The sequence below is a fragment of the Aulostomus chinensis genome, chromosome 7 (assembly GCF_037954235.1).
Source record: "Aulostomus chinensis isolate RoL2024-O1b breed Wild chromosome 7, RoL_Achi_v1.0, whole genome shotgun sequence".
NCBI lineage: Eukaryota > Metazoa > Chordata > Actinopteri > Syngnathiformes > Aulostomidae > Aulostomus > Aulostomus chinensis.
In genome coordinates this window covers 11,371,353-11,398,207 of record NC_141326.1, presented here as the reverse complement: position 1 = coordinate 11,398,207, position 26,855 = coordinate 11,371,353, and the positions used below count along the sequence as shown (strand labels likewise).

At 41.8% G+C, this 26,855-nt stretch overlaps 1 protein-coding gene across 2 annotated transcripts in view; it reads left to right on the top strand.

The window, feature by feature from the left end:
* osbpl5 (oxysterol binding protein-like 5) overlaps positions 1-23,508 on the top strand; it is a 43,079-nt gene extending 19,571 nt beyond the window's left edge. For both annotated transcript variants that reach the window (XM_086208391.1, XM_086208390.1), the window contains 21 exons: positions 6,705-6,862; positions 6,989-7,062; positions 8,693-8,773; positions 9,071-9,172; positions 9,518-9,721; positions 9,910-9,994; positions 10,531-10,693; positions 14,999-15,212; positions 15,420-15,604; positions 15,720-15,801; positions 16,399-16,497; positions 16,656-16,752; positions 17,472-17,570; positions 18,036-18,133; positions 18,278-18,367; positions 19,856-19,992; positions 20,108-20,287; positions 20,391-20,520; positions 20,721-20,835; positions 20,966-21,068; positions 21,177-23,508. In XM_086208391.1, coding sequence (XP_086064517.1) covers positions 6,727-6,862; positions 6,989-7,062; positions 8,693-8,773; positions 9,071-9,172; positions 9,518-9,721; positions 9,910-9,994; positions 10,531-10,693; positions 14,999-15,212; positions 15,420-15,604; positions 15,720-15,801; positions 16,399-16,497; positions 16,656-16,752; positions 17,472-17,570; positions 18,036-18,133; positions 18,278-18,367; positions 19,856-19,992; positions 20,108-20,287; positions 20,391-20,520; positions 20,721-20,835; positions 20,966-21,068; positions 21,177-21,312 — 2,610 coding nt within the window. In that variant the 5' untranslated portion in view covers positions 6,705-6,726 and the 3' untranslated portion in view covers positions 21,313-23,508. The remainder of the gene's footprint in view (positions 1-6,704; positions 6,863-6,988; positions 7,063-8,692; positions 8,774-9,070; positions 9,173-9,517; positions 9,722-9,909; positions 9,995-10,530; positions 10,694-14,998; positions 15,213-15,419; positions 15,605-15,719; positions 15,802-16,398; positions 16,498-16,655; positions 16,753-17,471; positions 17,571-18,035; positions 18,134-18,277; positions 18,368-19,855; positions 19,993-20,107; positions 20,288-20,390; positions 20,521-20,720; positions 20,836-20,965; positions 21,069-21,176) is intronic.
* Positions 23,509-26,855: the final 3,347 nt, after the last annotated feature.

Genomic DNA, 26,855 nt, shown 5'->3' with positions numbered 1-26,855 from the left:
CATAATTACAACTTAAAATGTATTTATTTGTCCTGACATAAGAATACATTGCACATGAAGGAGTGGAGGACCGTCAGAATCTTACAATGCTTTGTTTTGAAATGCTTTTTGCCAGGATAAGTGGTGTATATTTTGCAGAAATCTTGCAGGCAGTGAAGCAGTTTGATTGTATGAAGATGGAAACCATGTATATGAGCAATCCTGCAGCATCAGTAGATTGGACAGTCTTTTAAATGAGCATGAGCAAACGCGTGTGTGTGTGTGTGTGTGTGTGTGTGTGTGTGTGTGTGTGTGTGTGTTATCCATTGTTGATGCACATGCTGTACTTGGCAACAGTCTATTGGTTTATATCTGGGTCATATGGCCATCCATTAGTCCTGTACTCATTGGAGACAGGAGAGGGTTAACAGGGTTGGGGGTGCTGAAAGGAGGATAGATGGAGTGTTGGGAGGATGGAGGGAGTGTCTGGACTTAATCTTTCCTATTAGGAACAGCTGGCACAATGCTGGCTTTCTGTAGTGCAGTGCTCTCTCTCACATACGCGTACACAAACGGAGCATGCTTGACTATTTTTTTGTTGTTGTTGTTTATACCAAATTTTTTTTTTGTATTCACTCTACTGATGGACTATTTTGTCTTTTGAGGTTGATGTAATTGATATATTCTTTATTCTAAACTTGATCTTGGATATTTCACACTCAGTATATTGGTTCCTCAAAGTATTTTTTCCAGGATGCCAGTGCCACTGGCAAGTTTGTTAGGTAGAATAGCTGCTGTTAAAGTCCACAATCACAGCCTACAATGTTAAGGAGAGCAATGGTGAGTTCAGTTGACATTGATGTCTGAAATGTACTATTTTTGACATTTAAGTAAATATGAATGTTTGATTACTTACAGTGTCTGTATTGAGCCATAAATGACTAGGGCTAGTGGGATTAGTAAATCACTTCAACTTTGCTCAACAGTTGAATTGTTGAATGCGACTCCTGAAACTGATGTGATTCGGTCCTGCAGAATGAGGACAACCGCTTTGTTGGAGTTGTTGGCTGGACCAGAGAAAAACTCTGAGTTTAGAGTTGCGTTTCTTACCCTTTAAATGATCTTCAGTCGACACAAACTTTCACAAAAATGCAAACCTGACAACTTTTAATTTTGGCCTCAAGCTGGGATCATTTGTCATTTTACCAGTTGAAGTCAACGGAACTAAAGAGGGTCAGTTGCTAAAAAGGCTGCAAGCTTTCATGTTTGTTTTTGTTTTGGTTTTTTTTCAGGCTTGTAAAAGCTTGCACTGTAAGCTCTGCTGTAGTAAAAGAGAGCAGCATTGCAAATTTGGCAGGCTGAGATGGACAAAACACAGTCAAGTAAAGTGATGAAGTTTATGTCTTAACATCCTGCTGCGGAGCCTCATTTCCTCTTTCAGGCACTGAAATCCATGTAGAGTTGTGCTTCCAGATATAGCTAATGGCTTTTGGGTGAGAAAAAATCTGGTTTAGGGAGAACTCAAGGCCAAAATGGAGAGGAAAAGAAGTGTTTTCCAATTTAGATGTGTAGAAATAATCCTAGTGGTATTGCCAACACCCAGCATGGTATCATGCACCCGTCTGCTGCAATATGGTGTGTATGTATGTTTTTGTACTGAGCGAATGAATTAAAGACAGTTTTAGAACAGAATTCAGGTCATGGATTGGGTTAAGCTGAAAGTTGCTTTGCTTAATAGTACCATGTCAGAGCTTCACTTAACTAGTGGATAAGTGTTAACAATTTTCCCCCCTGTACAGTCAAGGTTACTATCAGCCGATATATGTGTGTATATATATATATATATGTGTATATATATGTGTATGTATATATGTATATATATGTATATATGTATATATATGTATATATGTATATATATGTATATATGTATATGTATATATATATGTATATGTATATATATATATACACGTGTGTGTGTGTATATATATATATATATACATGTGTGTGTTTGTGTGTGTGTATATATGTATATGTATATATATGTGTGTGTGTGTGTATATGTGTGTGTGTATATATATATATGTATATATATGTGTGTGTGTGTATATATATATGTGTATATATATATATGTGTGTGTGTGTGTGTGTGTGTGTGTGTGTGTATATATATATATATATAAAAACACCAGCTTTATATTTCCCAGAGAGTAACTAAGATTTATACTTGTTAGATGAGTCAAGCATATTACCATAAACAAGTTGGAGCATGCCAATGTGTTCTGTCCCAGGCATCGCCCTCTGATTCCCCTCCTTCCTCCCTGTTGGTTTAATGATTACTCAAAACGCTTGTGCCCCATATGATGGCAAGACAAGTGCTTTCACCTCAGCAAGGTAACTGTGGGTCAGATGCATTCGCTGTTGTTCTACCTGTCCTATTCATAGTTCAAGGTTAATATTTGGCACAAGTGTGAGTGTTATTGATTGACCTGCTGATGCCGCTTTGCAGCTATGTTTCCACAAGTTGTTCATATCACTGAGTAAATATTAGCTAAGCTACTGTGTAGCATGACTGTGGAGAATGGGGTTGATGCTAGCTTTTGCTTGTGAACTCAAAGCTAATGTGTATAGTGAGTTAAGGTTTAGCACGTTTTCAAAGGTCAGTCAAAGGGTAGAATGACTGCTGAGAGCAAAATGGTCCTTAAGTTTCTCCTTGGTTTCTCTTTGGATAGGTGCCTAGCACGTTTTCTTCTTGTGAATATTAAAAACAAAACGATTACTCATTGTGATGGCGTGCAGGTTCCATGTCTTTCAGTGTTTCTCCCTGCCAGGTAACAGGTTATATTTGTGGCTTGTTGTTTGTTCTTGGGGCCAGGCTCATATTGGTTCTGATGATATATTTGAAAATCCTTAATTTTTAATTATCCAGTTTTATAAAAATGTTTATTTGACATAATGTTAGGACCTTTGTCCACTGACCAAACCTTCTAATATCTGGATTTTGTATGCAATGGAAAAGGGTTTAATCTGCAGTCAATCAGGGGTCAAATGACCCTGCAGTAGACACAGTATTTATCTGCTCTAATATTCATAGATGTTACGACACGTGTAACATCTGCGGCTTTACTGTATACTTTAACCCATCTGTGTTCAACAACACTTAAACATCATTCAGTTGTCATTTAGTTTTTAAAACCGTACAAAATAGAAACGACAGGAACACCACACTCTGCCCTCCATGGTGCTTCCTACGATAGTGTTTGCTTACCCTGTTTTCTGGTGTCCGGTGACATTGAACATTATGCATCTGGAACATTGTCTACTTGCAGTGGGAAAGGGGTCAAATTCAACCCACCTTTTATAGCAGGTTTATGGATGTTTTTTAAAAAAAAATGTTTGTGCAGGGTAAAGGGAATAGTGGTGTGGCCATTTGTGAACCTTTATGTCCTCAACTCAATGTTAAACACTTTATAGCCAACCAGCACTTGTTATGAAAGGGAAACACACACCAGCACAGACACACACCTGCTGCTTTTCTTTCTAATCCTTGATTTTTTTTTTTTTAATCTACTAATCTTTTTAAAGACACCAGTATTTTCACTTCATCCCTGATTTACTGAGACTTTTTGTTTGATTAATGTGTTCATGAACAGTGTGTACCATTGCTGTTGCTGGAACTGTCTGTTTGGATTGGAGCATTTCCTGCATCATGTCCATTATAATCCTCCATTCAATCTGCTGCAACAAGGCAGGAACACACACGGTCACGTATGCATTACCACACTTTTTTTTTTCTCTTCTTTTTTGTTTACACTAGCGTTATTCGACAAACAGTATTGGCATGCCTCCTGCCCTCCATTAATGCCTAACTGACAGGCCCACACACAACACCAACACATTAAGCATGCATGGATGCCGCACCCATTCTCAGTCTAGACTGCGTAATGTGCTCATACACAGTCACTTTTTTCCCCCAACAAATCCCACCCTGCAGCTGTGAGGAGCAGCTGTGATTGGTTTGTCCTGTTAGTCTGCATGTCTGCCCACATCTTGACCCACCCCAGAGCTTCCACTGTAAGTGGTATTAATTGCGCGTGCGTGTGTATGTGTGTCTGCATGCCTGTGGGTGTTTGTGTCTGTGTCCATATAGTTTGGTGGCCCAGTGTGTTGTTGTGTAATGCTAAACCTTCAAGCTCTTTTCCATGCGGGCTCGCTGGATGACACATGAACACATGCACTGCAGCAATGGAATGTAATTTATAGATGTGCCACACAAGGACAAATAAGGCTCTTTTTCCTTTTTTTTTTTTTTTTTTTAAAAGAATAAATGTTCCTTTTTTAATCTTACATTTTCAGCTGCTTCTTTAAATGGGACAAAGGAACAGAGGGCAGGATGAAGAAAAGAACAGGATATACATTGCAAGATCAGAAATGAGAGTCAGGAGGTTGAGTCATAGAGGGAGTGCAGAAAATGGAGGAAACAGGGAGTGCTTTTACAAGTATAAGGATGTGTGTATGTGCCTTGTATATTTAATATCGGTGTACTTGAAAAGGGAACTTAGCTACAGTTTAACCACTAAAACTTAGTACTGTGAGTGGTGTCTAATTTCCAGTTGTCGTGGTGTGACACAGCCTGCCACTTACCATGTAGTCTTCTGAAAAACCACAGTGAGATAATGTGGGAAAGACATGGTAAGAACATGTTAAATGAATTATTTTTGATGTAACACGCTGTTCTTGGATGCTTATAATGGATGTCCTGTAGGCGAGACTGTTCCTGGAGGCTTGGAGTCAGATGGTCTTGTCTGGATGTGTTTGTGCACTGAGGGAAAATGAATGGAGTTGTATTGATCATAGAATGGCACAGTTTGTGGTCCAGACAGACTCAGGTGGCAACAGCTGCACGCCATTAAGCTCTGTTTCTTACAGTCAGTTCTGATTTGTTATGATCAGCTCACCACCCGTTTGAGCAAGCTTAATGATCTGTCTGGAAACAGCCGTGACCCTCAGCAGCTTTTAGAGTGGTACTATAAATAGGTGGCAATTGTCAATACTGACAGATCTCTGTAAAGGGAATGAACAAGAGAGGTTAAATAGGTTGAGAGGAAGCATTCACAGCTCGGCAAAGCGCTTATTCTATTCTCTCAAGGGAAGACAAGAACACAAACATTTCATTAGCAACAAATGATTCACACCAGACTAAAATTCTTGATACCAGTCATCCATGTGTACTGTATATGTACAGACAAGTATACAGTGTTTGGATGATAGTATAAATGTGTATGCCTGGTTTTGTCTCCTTTTGTTGTTATTGTGCTCCAAAAAATATGACTCATTCAGTCTCCGCTGCAAATTAACAATAGCACAATGACGACCTGAAGCTGCAGTGCCTCGGCTTAATCCTGCTCACATCAGCAGTAGCTACATTTGCCCCCATTAAGAAGTAGGGCTGTCTCCAGTACAATTTTTAGGACTTTGGTGAGAATTACTCAGATTAACTGTCAGGATTTCTCCCACCTACATGCAGCTTTGACATCAGCCTCCATACAATTCAATCCTCTATTAGTGTGTGACAGGAAAACGTACGTTTCCACATTCTTTGGCAGCAGGGGATTTCTAGGACCATTTCTAGCTTTACTTGACTTTTTCTGAATCGAGCTTTAAGAAATATGAGATCAGAAGAGGTTGATTCGGCATGGATGCAAAGCGAGGGCTTCAGTAAAGTTACCAGGAGTGAATAATTGTCCACATTTCATCTCCATCACTCAAGATGACAGGGATGGAGTTTCCACTTGTTTTTTAACATGTCCTTCAGTTCCTTCCTTCCTACAACAGTCCATTCTCTGGAATTGATTATCTATCATCAGCCTTGGTCATGAGGAGCAGCTCCATTGTGTTCTTTTCCCCTCTTTTCTCTGTGAAGCTGATGCAGGATTTAGTGCTTGTCACCTTTGGCATATCTGACACCACTTTTTTGGGCATCTTTAGGTAAAGTTAATCCAGATGCTTGACTTTCTCACTATTTTGCTCACACAGATGTTACTGCTGATTATAAATCAACATGAAATATCCTCACTCAAGAGTCATTTATGGACAATGTTGGATTACTATTTCCTATTTAATGGATTATTTGGGGATATTTGTGATACATGCATACTTATTTAGATGTCACTTGTGGCTTCTAGGCATGTGAGTATGTCCTGCAAAGATGTGAACGTCATTGGTTGAAGGATATCGAGGCAATTTCCAGAGGAACATCTGGGTTTTGATTTGCAGGTGTAACAATTTTTGGATTGAAGTCTGTTGATGTAGACAGACATAATGGAGTGGTATGGGGGTGGGAATGTCTTGGAAAGTGTCTCTCTGTGGACATTGACTGAAGTTGGGTGGAGGCACTCTGTCATATACACTGACAGTGTTCTGTCTGAACTGCTTGTCACTGCCCTGCACAGTGCCATGATGTGGACAGGCTGACATGTCATCGCACAGTGGGTCTTTGTTAGTGCTTGGGTGGGTGGAAGTGGTGGGGGTCCACAGAGACTGACAGATACACAGATAGAAGGAGCAAGGGTTGAGTTTTAGAGCTCTGGGTTGGTGGCACAGGGCAACATGAGAATTAAAATCATTATATTAAATGCAAACATCCAAAAGGGAATATTTTGATATAGACAGACCATTTCTTTTCTTATTCCTTTGTTTTGTAATTCCTTCTGTTATTCTCTCCTCAGAGACGACGAGCAGGTTGTCAGGATGAAGGAGGAGAATTTATTCCAACGGAGGTTTTCTCTGTGTCCCAATGCCACCACCCCACCCAAAATTGACCCCCGCACTCTCACGCGGAACCTGTCTTATGGGGGAGACAATGACCTCTACAACCTCAGCCCAGGTAAAAGGCCACAAGCTGACAGAGGAAATGTGTAGTTCTTAGCTGTGTTTGGGGGCTGCCATGCTTTTATTGTCTGTCAGCACATGGATTGAGTTCATCTGTGTGTGTGCTGTGGGTTCCCACCAGGCAGTGAGACAGACAGTCACGGCCTCTCCATGCTGAGTAATGAACTTAGTCCTGCCCAGTCACCAAGCAGCAAGGTAAGAACACAGTTCAGGATTGGGCAACTCCTAACAGCTCACTCTGATTCATTAGATGAGCTCATAGCTCTTGCCTGTGATTACAACTAGACCTATGTGAAACTGTTACTAAATGTTTCCACTGATGGAATTAAGTAATATCAGGACCTTTACAAGGGTCACGGAATGTATGTTCAAAGATTTTCCTTTCAAAAGTGTGTGCATTGAAAATACAAACCAAAATACTTTTTTTTTAGCTAAAATGACCGTAACACGCCAGAATTGAACACCCTGATCAAGTCACATCAGGATGCTCTTGTAGAACCACACAAAAAGCTGTGGGATCGGATATGTCAGGGCCATGGTGGGAACTGTCTTAAGAACTCTAAGCAGTTTATCTATTTATTGATTTGGCAACTCAGACTCTTTTTGACCTGGCACTGCCTCTCCTGCTCATGTTGTGTAAGTCCTAACAATCTGTCTTCAGTCTATGCAAATACTTATCAGGAGCAGTCAATAACTGTTTTCAGTGATAGCTGGTTAAACTCATTTTGTCTTGCTTCTGCTCCTCTTGTCGCTTCGCCTCGTCTCGCAATATTGCAATAAATGTGCAGAATAACATCCAGGCACAGCTGCATCTCTGATCCTCTCCCATTTAAAAATAAACTTCTCATGACAGTAGGGACTGAGAAAAGACTTCCGCTTGCATGTTGTCATTTACACCAGGGTTGTTGTAGAGCACTATGTTTTAAGAATGGCTGGTATTTTTACTGTATTATGATAAGGTCTTTGTGTCACAAAATGATATTTTGAGCCACGTTGGTTTAGCGCTGCTCATGTTGTATATACATATATACAGTATGTCATGGTGAGATCCCAGGATTTACCACTGAGATTCTAATCTACATCGGATTAGTAGAGGCTGTAAAACAATCTGAGTCCTGCTGTCCAACCGGTGAAGACAGTGGAAGACAAACAAACACAACTGGCTGCACAGACCAACAGGTCAACAGATGTGATACCTTGCCAGAGAAATCAAACCGGCCAGAGTCATCAAAATCATTAAATCTAAAGGCAGTGTATTTTTGCTTCGGTGCCTGAAGTCAGGGCCAGGGGATCAGAAATGAAGACCCCTCTCTCAGTCATGTGTGGGACGCTAAGTGTAGTCAAATGAAGAGCAACATGTGATAATGACAACCACCCAGAATGTCTCAGGTACTGATGATAGACCGAAGTGTACTCTTAACTGAATCAACATCATTTAAGACATTTAAACTGCTGGTGCATTTTCGCAAAGTCAGACTGGGAGACCAACATCGAGCCTTTTGTTCTATAGTAAACAGTTTGACGGCAGAATTCTGGTGAATCAAATCAAACGCTGCAGCCTTCAACCTAATCCTACTTGTTTGGAATAAGGCATCATCATTAAAACTTGATCCCAGTACTTAATTGCTTGTAGCTATTACCATGTATCATGAATCTAGAGTTGATCAAAGACTGTACTCTGTACTTGACATACAGCTTTTGGTTTGGCAGCTTCGGTGACTCAAGAGATGTAATCGGTGACCTTGTCTTTATTTAGTTTAAGAACCTTTTATCACTTCTCCTCATCTTCATCACTGAATGTCCCTCTCATCTTGCCCTCCCACAGTCTGAGTCTAGGATGTTTAATGGGCTTGAGAAGGACTGCCCCTCCCCCACAGAGAAGCTGGCCAGGAAGGAGTCTCTAAAGGTGCACACAACACTTGATTTAAACAACTATGACAACATTATATGAAGAGCATTATCATTCTTTTAGGTTCATCATCCATCCATTTAATTAGATTAAATGTTCAAGCATCTCCCTCAGTCGTTGCTCAGACAGCAAGAACACATTTTGCAATTTACGGTGATAAATTCCTTGAAAAACAAAGGCAATATGACGGCAGCACCAAATATGCTTGACTCTGCTTCCACCTAGTGTTGGCACTTTCAGAACACTTCTCTTGTCAGTAGGATTATCTCATCTCTCTCTTTCTCTTTTTCACAGGTCCAAAAGCAGAATTACAGGCAAGAGAAGAAACGCGTGGCTAAAGAGCTGTCTAGCGCGCTAAAGGACCCAAGTGTTGTCATCATGTCAGACTGGCTAAAGGTGCAGGAATGATATGTCTGCAGTTGTACACACAGCCGCTACACTTACAGTCAGAGCAAGAATCATGCAGCAGTCGCTCTGACAAGCTGTTCAAACTTTGCACTGTGCCATTTACACCTTTTGCTAATTTTCAACCAAGTTGTCACTTGCACTTTCACTGTTACTCATCGTTTCGCTACACAGGAAATAATTCAACCATGCAGAATGTGTTTGTTTTCATATTTAGTTTAAAAAACAAGTTGCCGGTCTTTGCACCAAGCACTACTGCAGGGTAATGTGTGAACTCATGTGTTGGTGTTATACACTGATACTGAAACTCCCTTCTCACTCCTCTTCCTTTACCAGATCCGTGGTTCTTTAAAGAGTTGGACCAAGCTGTGGTGTGCCTTGAAGCCTGGCGTTCTTTTGATCTATAAGACCCCCAAAGCAGACCACTGGGTGGGCACTATCCTGCTCAGTGCATGTAAGCTAATTGAGAGACCCTCCAAGAAGGATGGCTTCTGCTTCAAGCTCTACCACCCACTGGACAAATCCATCTGGGCTGTCAAGGTCAGACATGTTTACAGGCTGACTGGGAACATGTTCCTGAGTGCATGTTAATGTAGTGTTGCCTACAGTCTGTGCTTGTTAAAGAAATTTCCACCAACATTCTTCCTAGGGATGATTTATTCCTTTAAAAAGAAAAAAAAACCTAAAATGACATGAAGCAGGAATGACTGTTTAATCCACATGTTCAGGGTCCAAAGGGAGAGAATGTAGGCTCCATCACACAGCCTCTACCAAGCAACTACCTGATCTTCAGAGCTGCCTCTGAGTCTGACGGTGAGGATCATCAGCTGCTTTTGCCGTGGTCCCCGTGGTGCAATACTTGGGTATCAGCATTGCCTGCTAGTGTACTGAATTGTGTAGAAATATTATATGATCTGGTCCTTTTGCCCAAATTCCCTTGTAAATGCTCAGGTAAACATTGAGTGACATGCTATAAAGAGAGAAGAGTCAAGGGTAGTGTAGCTAGGCAGCATGTGTTAAACATTGCTTTCCTGAGTCAAGTTGAATATATTTCTTTATGCATGTCAGGAATATTTTGGGGTCTTTTTTTTTTTTGTGAACAAACAAATGTACTAATAATCTAGGCCACAGATTAAAGATATCCCAAGATCAAAGTCACAATCAACAGCTAGACATCAAAAAATGGTAGTGAATCAAGTTTGGCACCAAGGCACTCAACATATTCATTTCATGCCTGTTTCAGTTGTGTGCACGTTCAGTTCTTGCATGCGTCAAATATAAATGTCATCCTGAAGAGAATATTTATTAAAGGCACTCCTACTATCTCCAAAATCCGTCTGCCTCTCCAGGCCGGTGCTGGATGGATGCCCTGGAGCTCGCTCTGAGCTGCTCCAGCCTCTACAAGCTGACGCCCAAATCAGGGAAAGAAGGAGATATCAGCACATCATCAGAGTCTTCCCATATTCTCCAACTACTGCAGTCAACCCCGCTCACGGATGCAGAGCTTCTACAGTGAGCGATACACTCAGATATAACTGCATACATTCAAAGACTCTCAGATATAAATATGACAAATGTACGCTGCAGTCACCCCCTGTCCACATTTATTAGTTGTATGTGGATTTTTTTGTGTATCCCTCAAGTATTGTGCTTGCCAGTCCATGCACAATAGTCATGGTTCTGCTAGCAAAAAAATATTTGTTCTGTATTACTTCTGACATTCTCAGATGGTAGGTCAAATACAGTCTCGGTGCTTTCTTGTCACAAGCTCAGAATATAACCACTCCACCATCCTGAAAACAACCAGTCAACATGTGTTTGACTTAGAGATGCATTTGCCAAGTAGCTTATGTGATGGTTCAGTTTGGCTATGTTACCAGAATTGTACCAAAAAAAAAAATTCTCCAAAAGGTTTGATCCGGGGGAGAACCCACTAAATTTCATTAGTGATCTGGTTTGAATGTGCGGCCGAGAAATCTTTAGAAGGATTCTTCATTATTGAGATACGTGGCACAATTCAGCAGAATTTTTAAAAAAAAATAATTTGAGGAGATCATTATGATGATGTCAAAAAGACATCACAAACCAATCCAGATATCTTTTTTTCCTTCCAGGGACTCATTATATACAAAACTGGGGTGCGCACGTGATAGTTGGATATGTGAAAACTTTCCAGTTGCCTGTCCACAACCCAGCAACAGGCAAAGGGATCATTTGTACACAAACAGCAGAAAAGATTCCGTGCACTTGTTTTCCATCTGTACTGGTTTCTAACACGGTTGGAAACACCATACTATCCACGTGTGGACCCGTCTCCATGTCAGTTTGCGTTGATGAAGTTGCACACGGTTCAATAATGGAACAATTAATCACTCTGAAACGCCTTAAAAAGTAATTTACACATTCGGTCTTTTTGTTTTTCAAATGGATGTATATGACAAGTAAGGGAGGTAAGTGAACTCATTTGTCTTTGCAAACGTATTAGATGTGAATCTATTTCTATTGGGTAAATGTTTTAGCACTGTTGTCACAAACCAGTTATGCCACATATCTTCCCCCCCGGCCCATGTTTTCTCTTCCTCCTATTGCTCTCATAAGTCTCATAGCTTTGGTGAGATGCTTTTAGTATTCTACCTCATGTAAAACCATTTCCTTTTTATTTCTTACTTGACGCACGTTCTCTGTTCCGCATCAGTCTGTTGTCTGCCTCAGTATGGATGAGTACAATTCGATTGGTTGAGTGTTTTGGCTGATGTCAGCCTGTGGAACCAAGTGAATGTTGGATGTGAGGAACCACAATCTTGTCTTGAGTTGTCTTTTATACCACTGGCTCAACCAGTGGATGAGTTTCTACTTTGTTACATCTTTCCTTCTGTCCGGTTCATGTTCACAATGATTCATGTTAAGTGAACCAACATTTATAAATTTATTGTAGAATTGTAGTTTTACAGGTTTTTGTTTGGGGGAAAAATCCCCATTTACAAAAACGGCAGCAAAGAATTGCAATTGATTTCCAAGCATTATTTTTGTTGTTGTTGCAATAGATTAATTTAGATTTTATAGACTCTTAAGGGTCGGTTTTGTTAAAAAGGTGTGTGGGATGCTGGGCTTGTCAATAAATTGTCTGCTAGGTTTTATGGGTTGGAGGACACAGCACATTTGCTCCTCATTCAGCCAACAAAAGGTGGCGTAATGTTACTTTAGCTTCTGATGAGGTCATGAAAGAGGCGTGTGCATACTGACATACTCATTCACATACTAAGACACTCACTCAGGGCTAGAGAAATGTGATTATGTTACTCATTATTCATTCATTATTCCTTATCTAAAATTAATATGCTTCTGCTTGTGGGAGACATGCTTGTCATTTTAGTATGTGCATGTATGCAGGGTTTTTGACACCGTCCTTATTTTCCAATTGCTGCTTCAAAGTGTGTACAGTTTTTCTGAAAGCCTTTTGTTCCCCACCCCTCTTCTTCATGGCTGTACACAGCCGAAAGCCATCATTCCAGCTCTTCCTCTTCTCCAAGCCAATCAAAGCAGCCAGTTGGATCACATGACTGACAGAGGAGCAGGAAGATAGTGTAGAATGTGAAACATACACCACCCAGAAAGAGACGACAGCAGCACAGCTGCTGCAAGCTAGCGCACACTAATACGTGCACACACTCTTACACACGCACACGCACACACACACACACACACACACACACACACACACATTCAGGGAAGAAATGAGAAAACAAAACTGCACCTTTTAGCCTCTAGACCGAAAACCTTTTCACACACTCATGTGGAGGACAGACTGTACCTGGGTGGATTTACGGGCTGCATCATTGATCTTGTTTTGATCCCTGAGGAAGAGCTAACCTATGCGTTTTGTGTTTAAGGTAAGGAGAGCTGCCTCTGCAGCAAGGCTTGTTTGTGTTAATAAACAACAGCATGATAGTTGGTTGTAGCTTCAGAGTGTGCAGGAATGTGATTGCTCTGGTCTGTTGACCCATCAGACATTTTAACAGTTCGACTCTATTTGTTCTTGCTTGAGAAAATAAGCCATTTCCTTAATTCTGTGGCTGTTACCCAATCACTGAATTTTCAAAGCATTGTATTAAGTAAGAATTGAGAAAGAAGAGAATTATTCTCCTATTGTCTCAGGCTCTGTTCAGAAATGGCCTGAGCACTTGTCCTGAGAGATCAAATAACAAGTGGACTGTGCAGGTGTGAGCTCACTGAAAGCAGATCGCTGTGACTATAGCCAGAGGTGGAACGCAAATGTTCCCTTAACCACATGAAAGGACACTCCTCAACTAACATCCTCTGTTAAATAGGAAATGGTATGGCTACACAACGTCATGTCTGATGATTTTAAATCCTTAGAGATGTATAAGGACTGTGTCAATTATCTGGGGCGGTTCAGTTTACCAGGATAATGGCAAGGAATACACTAATTATGTATTACTTAATTGATATTCTAATTCAGCTGATTTCTCTGTCTCCACTAGTGATGGTAAACAGACTCTTTTTTAGGATTCGGGTTGGTCTGAATCACTCACTAAAATGATCCGGGTTGTTCAAGTCTCTTGAGTCAGGTTTGCCCGATTGCTAATCCAGGAAGCTCCTGTGATCCACTTTAACTGTGTGTTTGGCTCAAACGGATCAGCGCTTCCAGAAACCGCTATGATCCATGAGCTGAGTGACTCAAGTGACCTTCGCAGGCCCAGACTTTTGATTCAGATTTGTATTCGGCATTTTCAGAAACTGCTATGAACCACGAGCCAAGGGACTCACAAGTGACACGTGGACATGTGATTGTCGGTTCACTGAGTCCCTTCAATTGATTTAGTTGATGCAAGTCAACTCCTTGCTGTATGTAGTTTATGTAACTTTTGGCCACCTGTACAGGAGTATGTGGTGTTATTAGGTTGTAAAGGTTACTAGAGGTCTGTGGGTGATGCCATTTGTAATTTTCATTGATGGTATCAATCAAATGTGGTAGGACTCAACTGATGCTACAGATCTGTCAGTCATTTTTTGGATCCACAGCCAACTTAATGAAATGCTTTATTTCAGCCTAGTCGAAGATGAGGCCGGCCCAATATCCTGGCCTTGAAACCCTGATCTTAACTAATGGATCTGTTAAAAAATCATAAAACTAGACTTGAGTACAGTTTTTCATTTACACCCTATTCAAGCAAAATATCCATGTATGCACTGATGGAAAATTTAGCAAGCAGAAGCAACGTTATGGTATATTTGCATATAGAGTTAGTATCTTTTGGCAACCCTAGGTTGAACCAGGTCAAGGGGAGGTTGATGTTAAGACAGAATGAAGATTTGGTGTCGTTGTCATGAGAACCAGATAAGACAGATTTGATAGCCCATAGGTTAGCCAGATTTCTATAGTGGTCTAACTTAGTGGGCTTAAGTATCTTACATCATAGATTCAATACACAGATCTTCAGAGTCTTCAAGGCTCATGGCGCGATATACCTGTCTTTCTGCACCATGTTATGATATTTTGATTGGGTCACATCCAATCATGGTCAATAAAAGTTAATACTCAGATAAATTGAAATATCCTAGTTAACATCTATTAATATGTGACCTTGCGTCAAAGATCAGATTATATATTCAAAAAAGTGACTCATTAATGATGCACCTCACTGAGTCCTGTAATTAACCCCAATTAGTCGTCTTTGATTTACAACACAATTTCTGAACTGACTCATGACTGGGCACGCAGCTGTAACCAGGGTTGGTTTAGCTACTTCTTCATGTATATAACCTTGGTGTTCTTGCCTCCTCTGCTCCTGCCAGATTGAATAACTCATCACTGCTTGGCAATCACCACATGGACCACGATGGCTTTTCAGACAAATCGGAGCGTGAGACTCACGATGACTGGTACAGCACAGCAAATGAGAATGGTGGAAGGCTGACTGAGGAGAGCGACATGGACCAATCAGACGAGCTGTCCCCTATGCTGCAGGCCACGGCCTACGTAGAGCAGAGCACAGAGGAGATGGCTGAGGTGATGTTCAGTTGTGACTTGTTATGTTTGAGTTCTAGTTCTTTAACTATTCTCTTAACTTTCCTCAACCAGCAAAAAAAACAAAACCGAAACAAAACTGCTTGCAGATTGGACCCATTTGTCCTCTTACTGAAGCCACAGCTGCTGGACTGTTAGACCAGTACTTTCTTCCTTCATGTCCACTAATATTTTGATGCTGTCCTTCAGGCTGGAGAGGCATCACAGGTGGAAACTGTGTCAGAGGAGAATAAGGGTCTGATCTGGAGTCTGCTGAAGCAGCTGCGGCCTGGCATGGACCTCTCCAAGGTGGTGCTGCCCACCTTCATTCTGGAACCCCGCTCCTTCCTGGACAAGCTGTCGGACTACTACTACCACGCTGACCTGCTCTCCCAGTCAGTCACTCAGAGTCACTGGATTGTGTCCTTATGTTCATGGTTTGAGCATTAGCCATGAGGACCAATGAAGTCTGATAATTTTGCATCTTCTTTACCATCTTTGCTGCTGCAGAGCTTCTCTGGAGGACAGCGCATATGGCCGGATCAAGCAGGTGTTGAGATGGTACTTGTCTGGCTTTTACAAGAAGCCTAAGGTAAGATTTATTCCCTGACACATTAATATAGGACAGACCAGATGGAAACATGGCACTCCCTTTTGCAAACAATTTTTGGAGGTGAAGGAGCAAATGTCCACCTGACCTACTAATAAAGTGCTCTGTAGGATTCCATTGTACCATCTAAGCTCCGGTCAGTCGGCCTTTACCTGAGCAATTAGCTGTTTGGAGATCATCTCCAGCTGCAGCTCCACAACAAGTCTGGAAATGGACTTACAGGACTAACCTTCTTTCAACTTTTTGTCCTGGGACACATGATATATGAAACCATCCTAGGTTTTTGGCTGCAGGAGGAACCTGTCCACTTGTTAAGGCCCAGAAGTGAGTGCCCACTCACTATTGTAGTGCCCTTTTGAAACCTATCTGCTGGAGGTGGGCCTTCCTTAGAACTGATCATCCAAGCTACTTCGCACCTTTATCAAAATATTTACATCAAAACACAAATTTGCCAATATCTCGTTGGTCGATAGGTTTTTTTTTTATTTGATTCATGTAATTAGAGACAAGTTAAAAAGTGTGTGTGTGTGTGTGTGCATACGCAGGTTCCAACATTGCTGTGTGTGTTGGATTTTACAGGGTCTGAAGAAGCCTTACAACCCAATCCTGGGAGAAACATTTCGCTGCTGCTGGCTTCATCCTCAAAGCAACAGCTGTACTTTCTACATCGCTGAACAGGTTGAGCCAGATCAGTCACTACAACACATAAATACAGAGAAAGTGATCCAACATCATGTTGTTTGAAATATTTTTTCAGAACTCTGAGTACATGACTTTTGAAATAAGTGCATCAGACACCTTTTTGTCTACGCCGCTGACATGCCTTTTTCTACCAGGTGTCCCACCATCCACCCATCTCTGCCTTCTATGTCTGCAATAGGAAGGATGGTTTTTCTATCAGTGGAAGCATCCTGGCAAAGTCCAAGTACTATGGTAAATGACTCAGCACAATATCTAATCGATCATACGGGAATGATTAGCATTGAGAAATCCCAGGGCTGTCAAAAAGTTAAAAGTTTATAATCAAGTTAAGGATTTCCATAGTTGGTTAATCAGACAAAACCACTTTATTCTCAGCAAAGTCACTGTGGAGTTGCAGATCAGTGGCTCTACTCTGATCTCCCGAGCGTCACCTCTTAGCAATGGTGTAGCCGAAGTCTCTGCCTAAACACATGGACTCATTTTCTGTACCCCCCCTCCCCCATTGGTTGGGAGATTGGGACAGTACCCAAGCTGTGGGAATTATTTCATTATTTGTTTGTTTAGGTTCTGAGAAATTTAGAGTGCTGAAATTATCATTTCCCTCCCAAAAACCTGAGTCATATCACATCATCTTTCAAAATAAATGCATCATAATAATCATTCAGCTCAGCAAAATACAAGATGGCAATGATAAAATGGGAAAGTCCAGTCCTCACAAAAGACAGTGACATCCCACTGATCACGTACTGAACACAGCCTGTGGTTCAGTCATAGGAAACTCTGAACAATGTTTGCAAGGGCAGTTTTTGATTTGCACACTTCAAGACGACATTGTCACTGATACTATGTTTAACATCTTTCAAATGTACTGTGAAAGTGTTCTATTAATAATGTTGTTAAAAACACGACGTGACTTTGATCAAGGGCTGTTGTGTCCCTGCTCTGTTCAGGCAACTCTCTGTCGGCTATTCTGGATGGCAAAGCCAGGCTCCTGTTTCTGGGCAGAGAGGAGGAGTATGTCATCACCATGCCCTACGCTCACTGCAAAGGTAATTACGTCTGCAAATGGAATTGAATTCATCTGAATTAGATCAGTAATCTAACTAGTGGCCTTCATACAATGGTTGTAATTTAAAAACTATTTAGGAACTCCAAAACAGAACGAACGGTCTTTAGCTTTGACTATTTTATGGATTTCTTTGAATTGCTTTACCCAGAAATACATAGTTGACTCACCAAAGTGGTGTACTTCTACCTGCTAAAGTAGCCAGTAGAGTTGCTGATGTAAATGAATAGACAAACTCAGTCTGAGTGGTTGATGTCTCTCTGTTCCGTCCACGGTCTCCTCCGCTATTCAACATTGTCATCCAGCCATTAAAGCAGCATCTTTATCTTGTTTTACTGATATTATTTATGCCCGCTGTGAGCCATGACAGATGACATTCCTCTCCTCATCTATGCTGGGTTCATGTGCTGCTGACCCGCCGCTCTAACGCTGTGTGTGTCTCCCGAAGGAATCCTGTACGGCACCATGACGCTAGAGCTGGGAGGGAAGGTTACCATCGAGTGTGAGAAAACAAAATGTTTTTCCGAGCTGGAGTTCAAACTCAAGGTACATTCTTGATCCAAAATGAACAGGTTCTCACCTTTCCTTACTCTTACTTTTACTAGCTGACTCTTAAATGATAATGATAGTTAGACTCTTATCAATCAATGCTGAATAGTTTGTGTTATATTTTGATTTTGTGCGGCGTAGCCCTTCCTGGGAGGCTCATCGTCAGTTAATCAGATCAGCGGGAAGATATTAATGGGCGACGAGCTCCTGGCCACCGTCGATGGACACTGGGTAAGAGCTTTTATCTTCATCCCTGCCTGCCGCCTCTGTCTCCCTTTTGAATTCATGCCCCAATGTCCCCTCTTGGCCTCTGAATATTCCCAAATAGTATTTGCAGTAATTAGGGCAGAAATGGTAATCAGAAGTTAAGCAGCATCATCAAGACCAAGTGGAGCTCTGACTAGAACGCCAGAATGTCTCCGATCCCACTCTCCTGTTTATTCTCGGGTTGTCGTTTGATCGAAATGTGAATAGCGACACAAGAATGATCTTCTCGTCTTATATTGTGAGATGTTTTTCAGTATCCCTAAATTTGATCCAACCACACACGCAGAGTGAAAGGGTGTGTGGACCGGTCAGTGGGACGGTGTGTTCAAGATCAAGATGTGATTTTGTGCTTTACATGTTATTTAAATTGAGTTTTGGGGGGATTTAGGGAGGAATGTACGATGCGGATGGTAATTACCTAAACTTTCCTTTTTGTCAGGGTCAAGTTGACGAGCAATGACTCATCTTTGATGAACATAAACATTTAAATATCATGAGAGGAGGAACCAGAAATAATTGTAGAATTTTTTTCATCTCATGTAGATTGTTGTTGGTTTTTTGATGTCCAGATACACTGGATATTTCACATCCCAACACATGAGCCAGCTGTGGGCCTGTAGTGGTCAAATGCATTTAAGTTAGGCACAAATGTGAAGTAGAAAAGTGTTAACGAATGCCACATGTCTTCTCAAACGGTTTGTGCACACCCTGTACATGTGCATGATTCATACTGAGATGTTAATAGCCTGTTTGGACTAAAACCTTCCTGAAGTAGTACTAAAGACTTAAGGCACTCCTGTTTGCATGTCCATCACGTCTGGGTCGATGATAATGGAGAAAACGAAGGGTACATTTGAAAGGCCGTTTGCTCACACGTGCGGACAACACTCTTGCGTTATGTTTTAAATTTACATGACTGACGTTTGATTCTTATTCAGTGATTTGTTTTGGAGTGACCCATGGGTGCTCTCACTGAACATATCACGTGTGCGCGCGCTCCAGTGCACGGCAGTGTGACTACTTCCGGTGCTTCGGTTTGGATTTGAGTTTGCATAATTGTATCCTTTTGCCTCTTGGTGGCGTTTCACGTTGCCGTTTTTTAAAAACCACTGCTGTCTCGCAAAAGATGAAGCATTTAGAAATAGATGTATCTTTTTCCAACTGTTGTGTATTGTTCACTTTACTCGTCTTTGTGTGTTTATTTTGGTGGCGGTCGTCACAGTGCTGTCCACCTGGAATAGTCAGGTTTGATTGGCTGAGTAGCATCACAAAGATGCAGTTGTTCTGTGAGTCTTCTGGAATGCTGAACTCGTGCCATAAAGGCCATAAAAGCTACTTACAGAATAAAACTCCTCTTTATTATATATTATAGTAATTGTATTTGCTTCTTAAATAGCGCTTTTGAAGACACCCCAAGACGCTTTACACATTTCTATGTGTTTCTGTCATCAGGACAGCGAGGTTTTCATCCATGAGAAGCATACCGGCCAGCAGGAGACATTGTGGAACCCCAGCTCAGATGTTCGCAGCAGCCGCCTCAAGAGACAAGTGGTCCAGTTAAACCAGCAGGGAGAGTTTGAGTCTGAAAGGTGAACCACGAGAAGCTAAAATACAACCCCTCCTTCAAACCCATTCAAACAGATGATGACATAGCAGTTCCAAATGTGTATTCCAAATATTTATGAATCTTGATTACCATGACAGACTGTGGCAGCACGTGACCAAGGCCATCATGGATCGGGACCAGCTGCAGGCCACCCAGGAGAAGTTTGTGTTGGAGGAAGCTCAGCGGAGGGAGGCCAAGGAGAGAGGGGACAGACCCTGGATCCCACGACTTTTCCACCAGGACCCTGTGACCTCTGAGTGGACCTACAAGCACATGGAGTATGAACTCACTCACTTCAAACACACACTCATCTCTTTATTTTTAGATTTGACATCAACATCAGAAGGATTGAGTTGTTGTCTAAGTTGTCATCTTTGGCAGCATGCGGCCATGGGACCCTGAGCGCTGTCTGGTTCAGTTTGAGAAAGATGGAGTGATTCAGACGCACAAGAAAACCCAGAAACAACACAACGGACTGTCCTACAGCCACAGCTGGACCAGCCAGCAGAAGGTCGGTCACACTCAAACACACACCTTCACACACTCCTCATTTCAGATAAAGGCATACAAAGGGGTAGAACAATAATCACTATCAAAAGAGCATTCCCCTGTAGGCTGGCTTATTTTATTGCTGCTGTCAAATCCACCTTGTCAGATTCCAGATATCGGCACATTTTTCCTAAGCAGCCTCAGGTTTCTGCTTCTCCTCAGGTGGAGATGAACGGGAAGCGCAGGAAGGTCAGCAGCCAGCCGTCCAGTTGCAGCCAAAACACTGAGAGCAGCAGCAGCACGCCAGAGCCCACGCACGAGTCCTCCGATAATGAAGGTTAGGAGCGCGTATGTGTGCATACACGCACACGTGCGCGCACGCACGCACACACACACACACACACACACACACACACACAGTTAGATCACTGTGTCTGTCATCATGTTCTCCATGTTCTTTTGCTCAGGGTTCTCAAACCAGTGTGCCCGGTGCATTAAAGAGGTGAAAGACATTTCCCTGCTGGAGGCGTCCATCACATCCATACAGAAGACCCAGCAGGATATTCAGAGGTAAAACACACTCACCACACACACACACATACACACACACACACACACGTGGAGGGAGCGTCTGTAAGGTTTCCTCAGCAGCATTGAACGTGTTCTCCCTCTCTGCAGGAACCTGGTGGCTCTGAGTCGTCAGCTGGCTCACCAGAGGGCGGCAGACGACAGCGTGTCATTGACAGGCCGCCACTGTCTGATCCTCTGCGTCCTGCTCGTCTCCCAACTCTTCCTCAACTATGTCTTCACCTGAGGAGTTTTCCCTCCAGCACTGATCTGGCATCAGATCCCTCCCATAAGCACAAACTCTAATCATAAGAGGGGGCTGAGACCTCAGATCAGTGTTGGGTGGCTACATAGCCCCACGAGAGGGGAGGAGCACGGACATTATAGCAATAAACACAGCCACCGCCTGTCAGTCATCTGCAGAAAGCAGTGGCGCCCCCTAGTGTAGCCAGACTGAAACAGCACCGGCACCCACGCACTTTGGACAGGGAAGGAGGGATGAAAGATGAGTGTAGCTAAAACAAAAAAGACTAAATGTAAGATGAAGAATGATATTGTTAATAGAAAAAAAGAGGATGTTTCACCATTCCTTAGTGTCTTTTTATATATTGCCCTGCAATACTGTTTGTCTGTGAGTGTGCCTGTGTGTGTGTTCTTCGTACCGACAATAGGCAGATCACCGCTTGGACTTCTTCTACTTCCTTTCCACTCCAGATTCTGGGCCTTAACGCTGAAGCCAAAAAAAAAAAAAAAAAAAAAAGATGAGGACAAACATGATTTATACAAATGAAAGAAGGAGTATCTTCCAACAGTGCAATTCTGTGTGTTTTGTATCAATATATGCTCACATTCACTCTGTCTCATCTTTTAATTTACCAAAACAGTATTTATAATCCGAAAGGACAAAGAGTACTTGTTTACAGGGAGTACTGTGTGTATTATCTAATGACACATAGGGAGGAAGGATAATGAGAATGGGGCGGGGCAGCAAGCCAAACAGAGTGTCTTTGTATTTCTGTGCCTGTGTAATAGAAGGGATAATAGCATAGCACTGCTTTGGTCTTGAACCACAACACTAGTGTGTACAATCAGTTAGCTGTAGAAGCAGTGTGTGGACGGAGGGATAATGGGAGGAAGAACTGTGATAGAGGAGCGTGGATTATGTGTGTGCATCATAGAATGTATGAAAGAAGCGGACGTGTCACCACCCATTTGTTAGTGGACTTCCTGTTGGAAGCTGCATACTTGTCATTTTGGCCATTTTTTTGATGTCTGAAGTGACCTTGGGTGCATTTAAAGCTGATCCTGCTGTCTCAGGAGGGTGAGCAACACAGCAGGGAGGCAACTGAGCAGAGTTGTTGGCTGTCTGCAGAGATGCTCGAGGGAAACGTCAGCCCTGTCTAATACACTTATCTGTGTGACAGCAGCATCTCAAGCTACTGGGGGAAAAGGAACCGCCGCAAACAATTTGTATACAAATGTCCTCATGGGACGGAGGTTTTAGAACGCATTGTCCCATCTCATGTTTCTGTGAATTAAACCAGCACATTTTGTTAAGGAGCCACGGGGCATCTGATGCCTTCACTGGCAGCAACCCTCCATGTTGAATGTACCCCATATTTGGATGGGAGGGTGGAGCTTATTGACAGGGCACTGTAGGGGTGAGTTTAGTTACTGACACCCTAAACACCCTCTGCTGATGCATCGGAGAAGTAGGATCATTCCCTCACTTTGCTGCGGCTTCACCCTTCAGTCCAGGAAGTTGCGTCCATTCTTCTCTACAGCCTATGATCTCTCAGCCCATGCCATGTTCAAGTGACTGTTTTAGGATGTAAACTCTTACTAATCAGTTGTGTATTTTCTTTTAACCAATCTGTATATATTTGCCAGGAGTACATTTACGTCTGTGTTATAAAAAGAGATTTCAGAATGTATTTATTGGCTGATTAACCTTGATAAATAATCTAATTCAGCTTTGGAGATGAGGAGTGACAATCGTGCTCCTGGGATCAGGTGGGGTTGTCATCTTTTACGTGCGTGCGTGCGTGCGTGCGTGCGTGCGTGCGTGCGTGCGTGCGTGTGTGTGTGTGTGTGTGTGCGTGCCTGCCTGCAACAAAGCCATTATGGTTGTGCTAAATCAATCCAGGTCTGTGGTCCTGGTTTTGACTTTTTAACCCTTGAATTTCAGTCCAGTGCCAGTACTGAGCTACCCTCTGAGAGAAGACTAGATGGACTCTGTATGCTTTCATGTACACTTTCATTTGTTCTTTTCCTGATTTTCCTGTTGTTGGTTTTGTTTTTTACACTATTTCCATGTTGTGGGTACACTACATGCCAGATACTTTTGTCTTATGGAACGAAACTGAAGCAAACATGATGAAGCCAGATGTTTTCATGCATACCTGTTGCGTACTGTAGCACAACAGTAAAATCTTTTAACCCAGCCGCTGCCTCTGGACATTATTCATCGACTCCAGTTGGATCTGCTTCACAGTTATGAGGGATCATCCACAGTTACTGCCGTATCTGTAGCGTTGCAGACATTTTGGATCCTACCACTGCTACATCATTTCTGCTCTTGATTCTATTGTTGTCTTTTTTTTATTCCTCACATAATTTATGGAGTCACTTTGTGTTGGTCAACAGGATACACGAAACATATCCTGTCCTTGAGGAAGCTTTATAGTCCCGCACAGAACCCTGAAGGGCCCCTTTCAGTTACTTTTGTTGGAATACAAGAATAGAATCTATAATTAATAATCAGCTAAGATTTTGTGGTTGTGTATATTAATCTAATGTTTTGTATTATTTTATATTGGTATTATCAACTTTATTCTCTTTAATCACAAAAATTGGATTATTGATCAATTATATTATTTTTTAATCAATTTTATACTATACGCTGTTCTGCATAGCAGCTGTGGAATGTTTGGTAAAACAAACCCAGGATCTGTCTACATACAGGAGTTTGACCCCTGACCTTTAACAACTTTCAAGAGCTACGATGAGGAACAGCGTGGATTGTCTACCAGTTTTGGAGGTAAATTACACGGCTACGGTTCAAAACGTGGAACTGTCCCTTTCACTGTGTATTTGGCTTGTTTAGTCTGTTTCTATTTCAATGTCACTCCATCTCAATAGGAATTAGAAGACACAGTAGTAATACAAACATAAAACTGATGACTTCTGGATCTACACGTACAAATCCAGTGGGAAATAAACAAGAAGATGATACAGAACACAATACTTAGATCCTTCACTTTTGAGCTATCGCTCAGATGACGTCTCTACACATGAAGGTGCTCTTTTTCATTTCTCCGTCATCATGTGGGAAGTCTATGACAGTCTTTGTGTATTAGCCATGATAACAGCTAGCTTCTAGCGGCAGCTGTTGCAGTTTCTGCTTCAGGTTTGCATTAAGCACAGGTTCAGGTTCAGGTAGAAGCTTTATTGTGTCATGGTGTGACTCACGTGTTCCCTTGCTGTTCTTGATCCTGGCTGACATTATTATTCAGCATTAATATGTTCACTTATGCGGCTGCAGCTCTACATAGAACATATCACTAACTAGAGGAATAAACACACACATAGCATCACACATTTTATGTTGCATAATAATACACTCAGTAATACGTAATAATAGATTTTTTTTATCAGGAATGGGACGACAATCTGGATCCCCATCTGATCCAACTTTCATTCCCTGGAACTGTGACTGAGTCAAACATACATGATTAAATTGATATGATTCCAATTAATCACATTTTTTTAAACTCTTGCTAAAAGTGTGCTGTTTGCTTTGGTGCAACCGTAAACAATGACAACAACAATAGTAGTGATAATAAACAGGCAAAAAGACTGGAATCAGCAGACGTGTATGAGAATTGGATTGGTGCATCTCTAAAATTAATACCATGTATTACAAATTTTTTTTTTTAAAAAGCGTTGTCCTTTTTACTGAAGATAATTATGTTATGAACAACGATTTCGCCCTGATTCTTTCTTCACTGAAAAAAAAAGTCAGTGTGTAATACTTTGTTCTTCTGTTTGCTAAATCCAACATGACAATGCAGGAAGTATTTTTTTCTGCTTCTCAGCCCAGACAGGCGGATTGTTGCATCTTGGAAGAAGGGAAGGGACATTTTTGTCTTGCTTGAAAGCAACAGCCATTAAATGGGAGGTCTGGGTGTCGCAGTTCCTCATACAGCCTGCGGAGAGCGCTCACTCACCATATTCTGCCCCGACACACACACACACACACACACACACACACACACACACACACACACACACACACACACACACACACACACACACACACACTGGTAATCAAGTGCGGAACATGGCTTTAATTCTACTAATAATAAAAGAGGACGTATTGTACAAAAGTAACTTCCAGTCATAAAATAACTCTTAAACTTTTAAATTAACACATGAGAGAAGCTTTTTTTTATAGATGTATCAAAATGAACATTAGGATCTCTTTAGCACACAAGTACAATAGGTATATATATCTATAGTATAAAACAAGTATAAGTATCTGTGCCGCCTCCTCTCAGGGGCCTTGGTCTCTGCTGCACTGACTGGGAAACAGATCAGCTGCTTCACATAGAAGAATAGTTTCATTTTCACCGGGAGAGTCGCGTCACTGCATTTCTCATTTTCTTGTGTGACCTTCAGGAAAAGCGACAGAACCTCCGATGATATGGCGTCTTGATGTCACAGGCTCGTTATCAGTCTATTAAAGGGCCGTTATCTGTCCTTATCACTCCTTTCATGTTCCAGGCCGCTCTATCGCGGACAAGAGAACGTATTTCTTAGGAACTTGACCGCCACTGGATTAAAACGTTGATGTCATGGGTGTATGTTTTTCACAACCCACACATGGTGAGTCCCTGATTGACTGGAGCAGATCTGATGAATCCTCTGGACTGTCGTGGGCTCAGACAGGACGAGTCCAGTTTGAGTCAACTAACAGTCTGAGGGTTTTAATCATGGTCAAAGAAAACTGCTACCATTTTACTTTCATTGCAGTCTGAAAATGGATCTCAGTTCCTTTGTGGTGCACTTAGTTTAGTCTCTTCAGGTGTTTTAGGGCAGCTGATTCAGATTTAGATCCAGTCTTAGTTTGCTGAATAAAATGCATAATAGTTTTACGCACACTTAGATCATGAGTTTTATGATGTTTAAAGACAAAGATAATTAAAAACAAGACATCGACACGAACCACCAGCTAATGAATGAATGAACCACCAAACGCTGCCTGCATGAATAATGCCGAAAATAAAGTTGGACAGGAATGAAATCGTTCGGGCCGATTGATTGGAAAAAAAAACAAAACAAAACCTTCCAGTTTGTGGGGAAGAAGAAGAAAATGTCCGCTCAAAACTTGAGGCTGCTCCACATGACAGTCGGCTCACACACAGTCGTAACGCTGGCAGCATTTTTCTCGACTCAGTCACCGCAGACTGTGGTTGAACCTGGGCAGGTGAATACACATCATACACCCAGTTCTCTGACACACACACACACACACGCATGCATGCGCATACACATTTACATTCTAAAAAGGAAGTAATCGCAGTCACCATGAGTCACAAGATGACTGCCTTTGTCACTGAATCCTGTAAAAATGACATAAAGGAGTTCTTCCTTGATATCAGCTTCTTCACAAATATTTTTCGTTCAATGGCAATCCAGCTGGCTGAGGAGGGTGATTTACTTTCTTGTCTTTCCATGTGCAGAGGGGGTTCTGTGAGTTGTAAAACATATGAGGAAGTCACGTGAAAT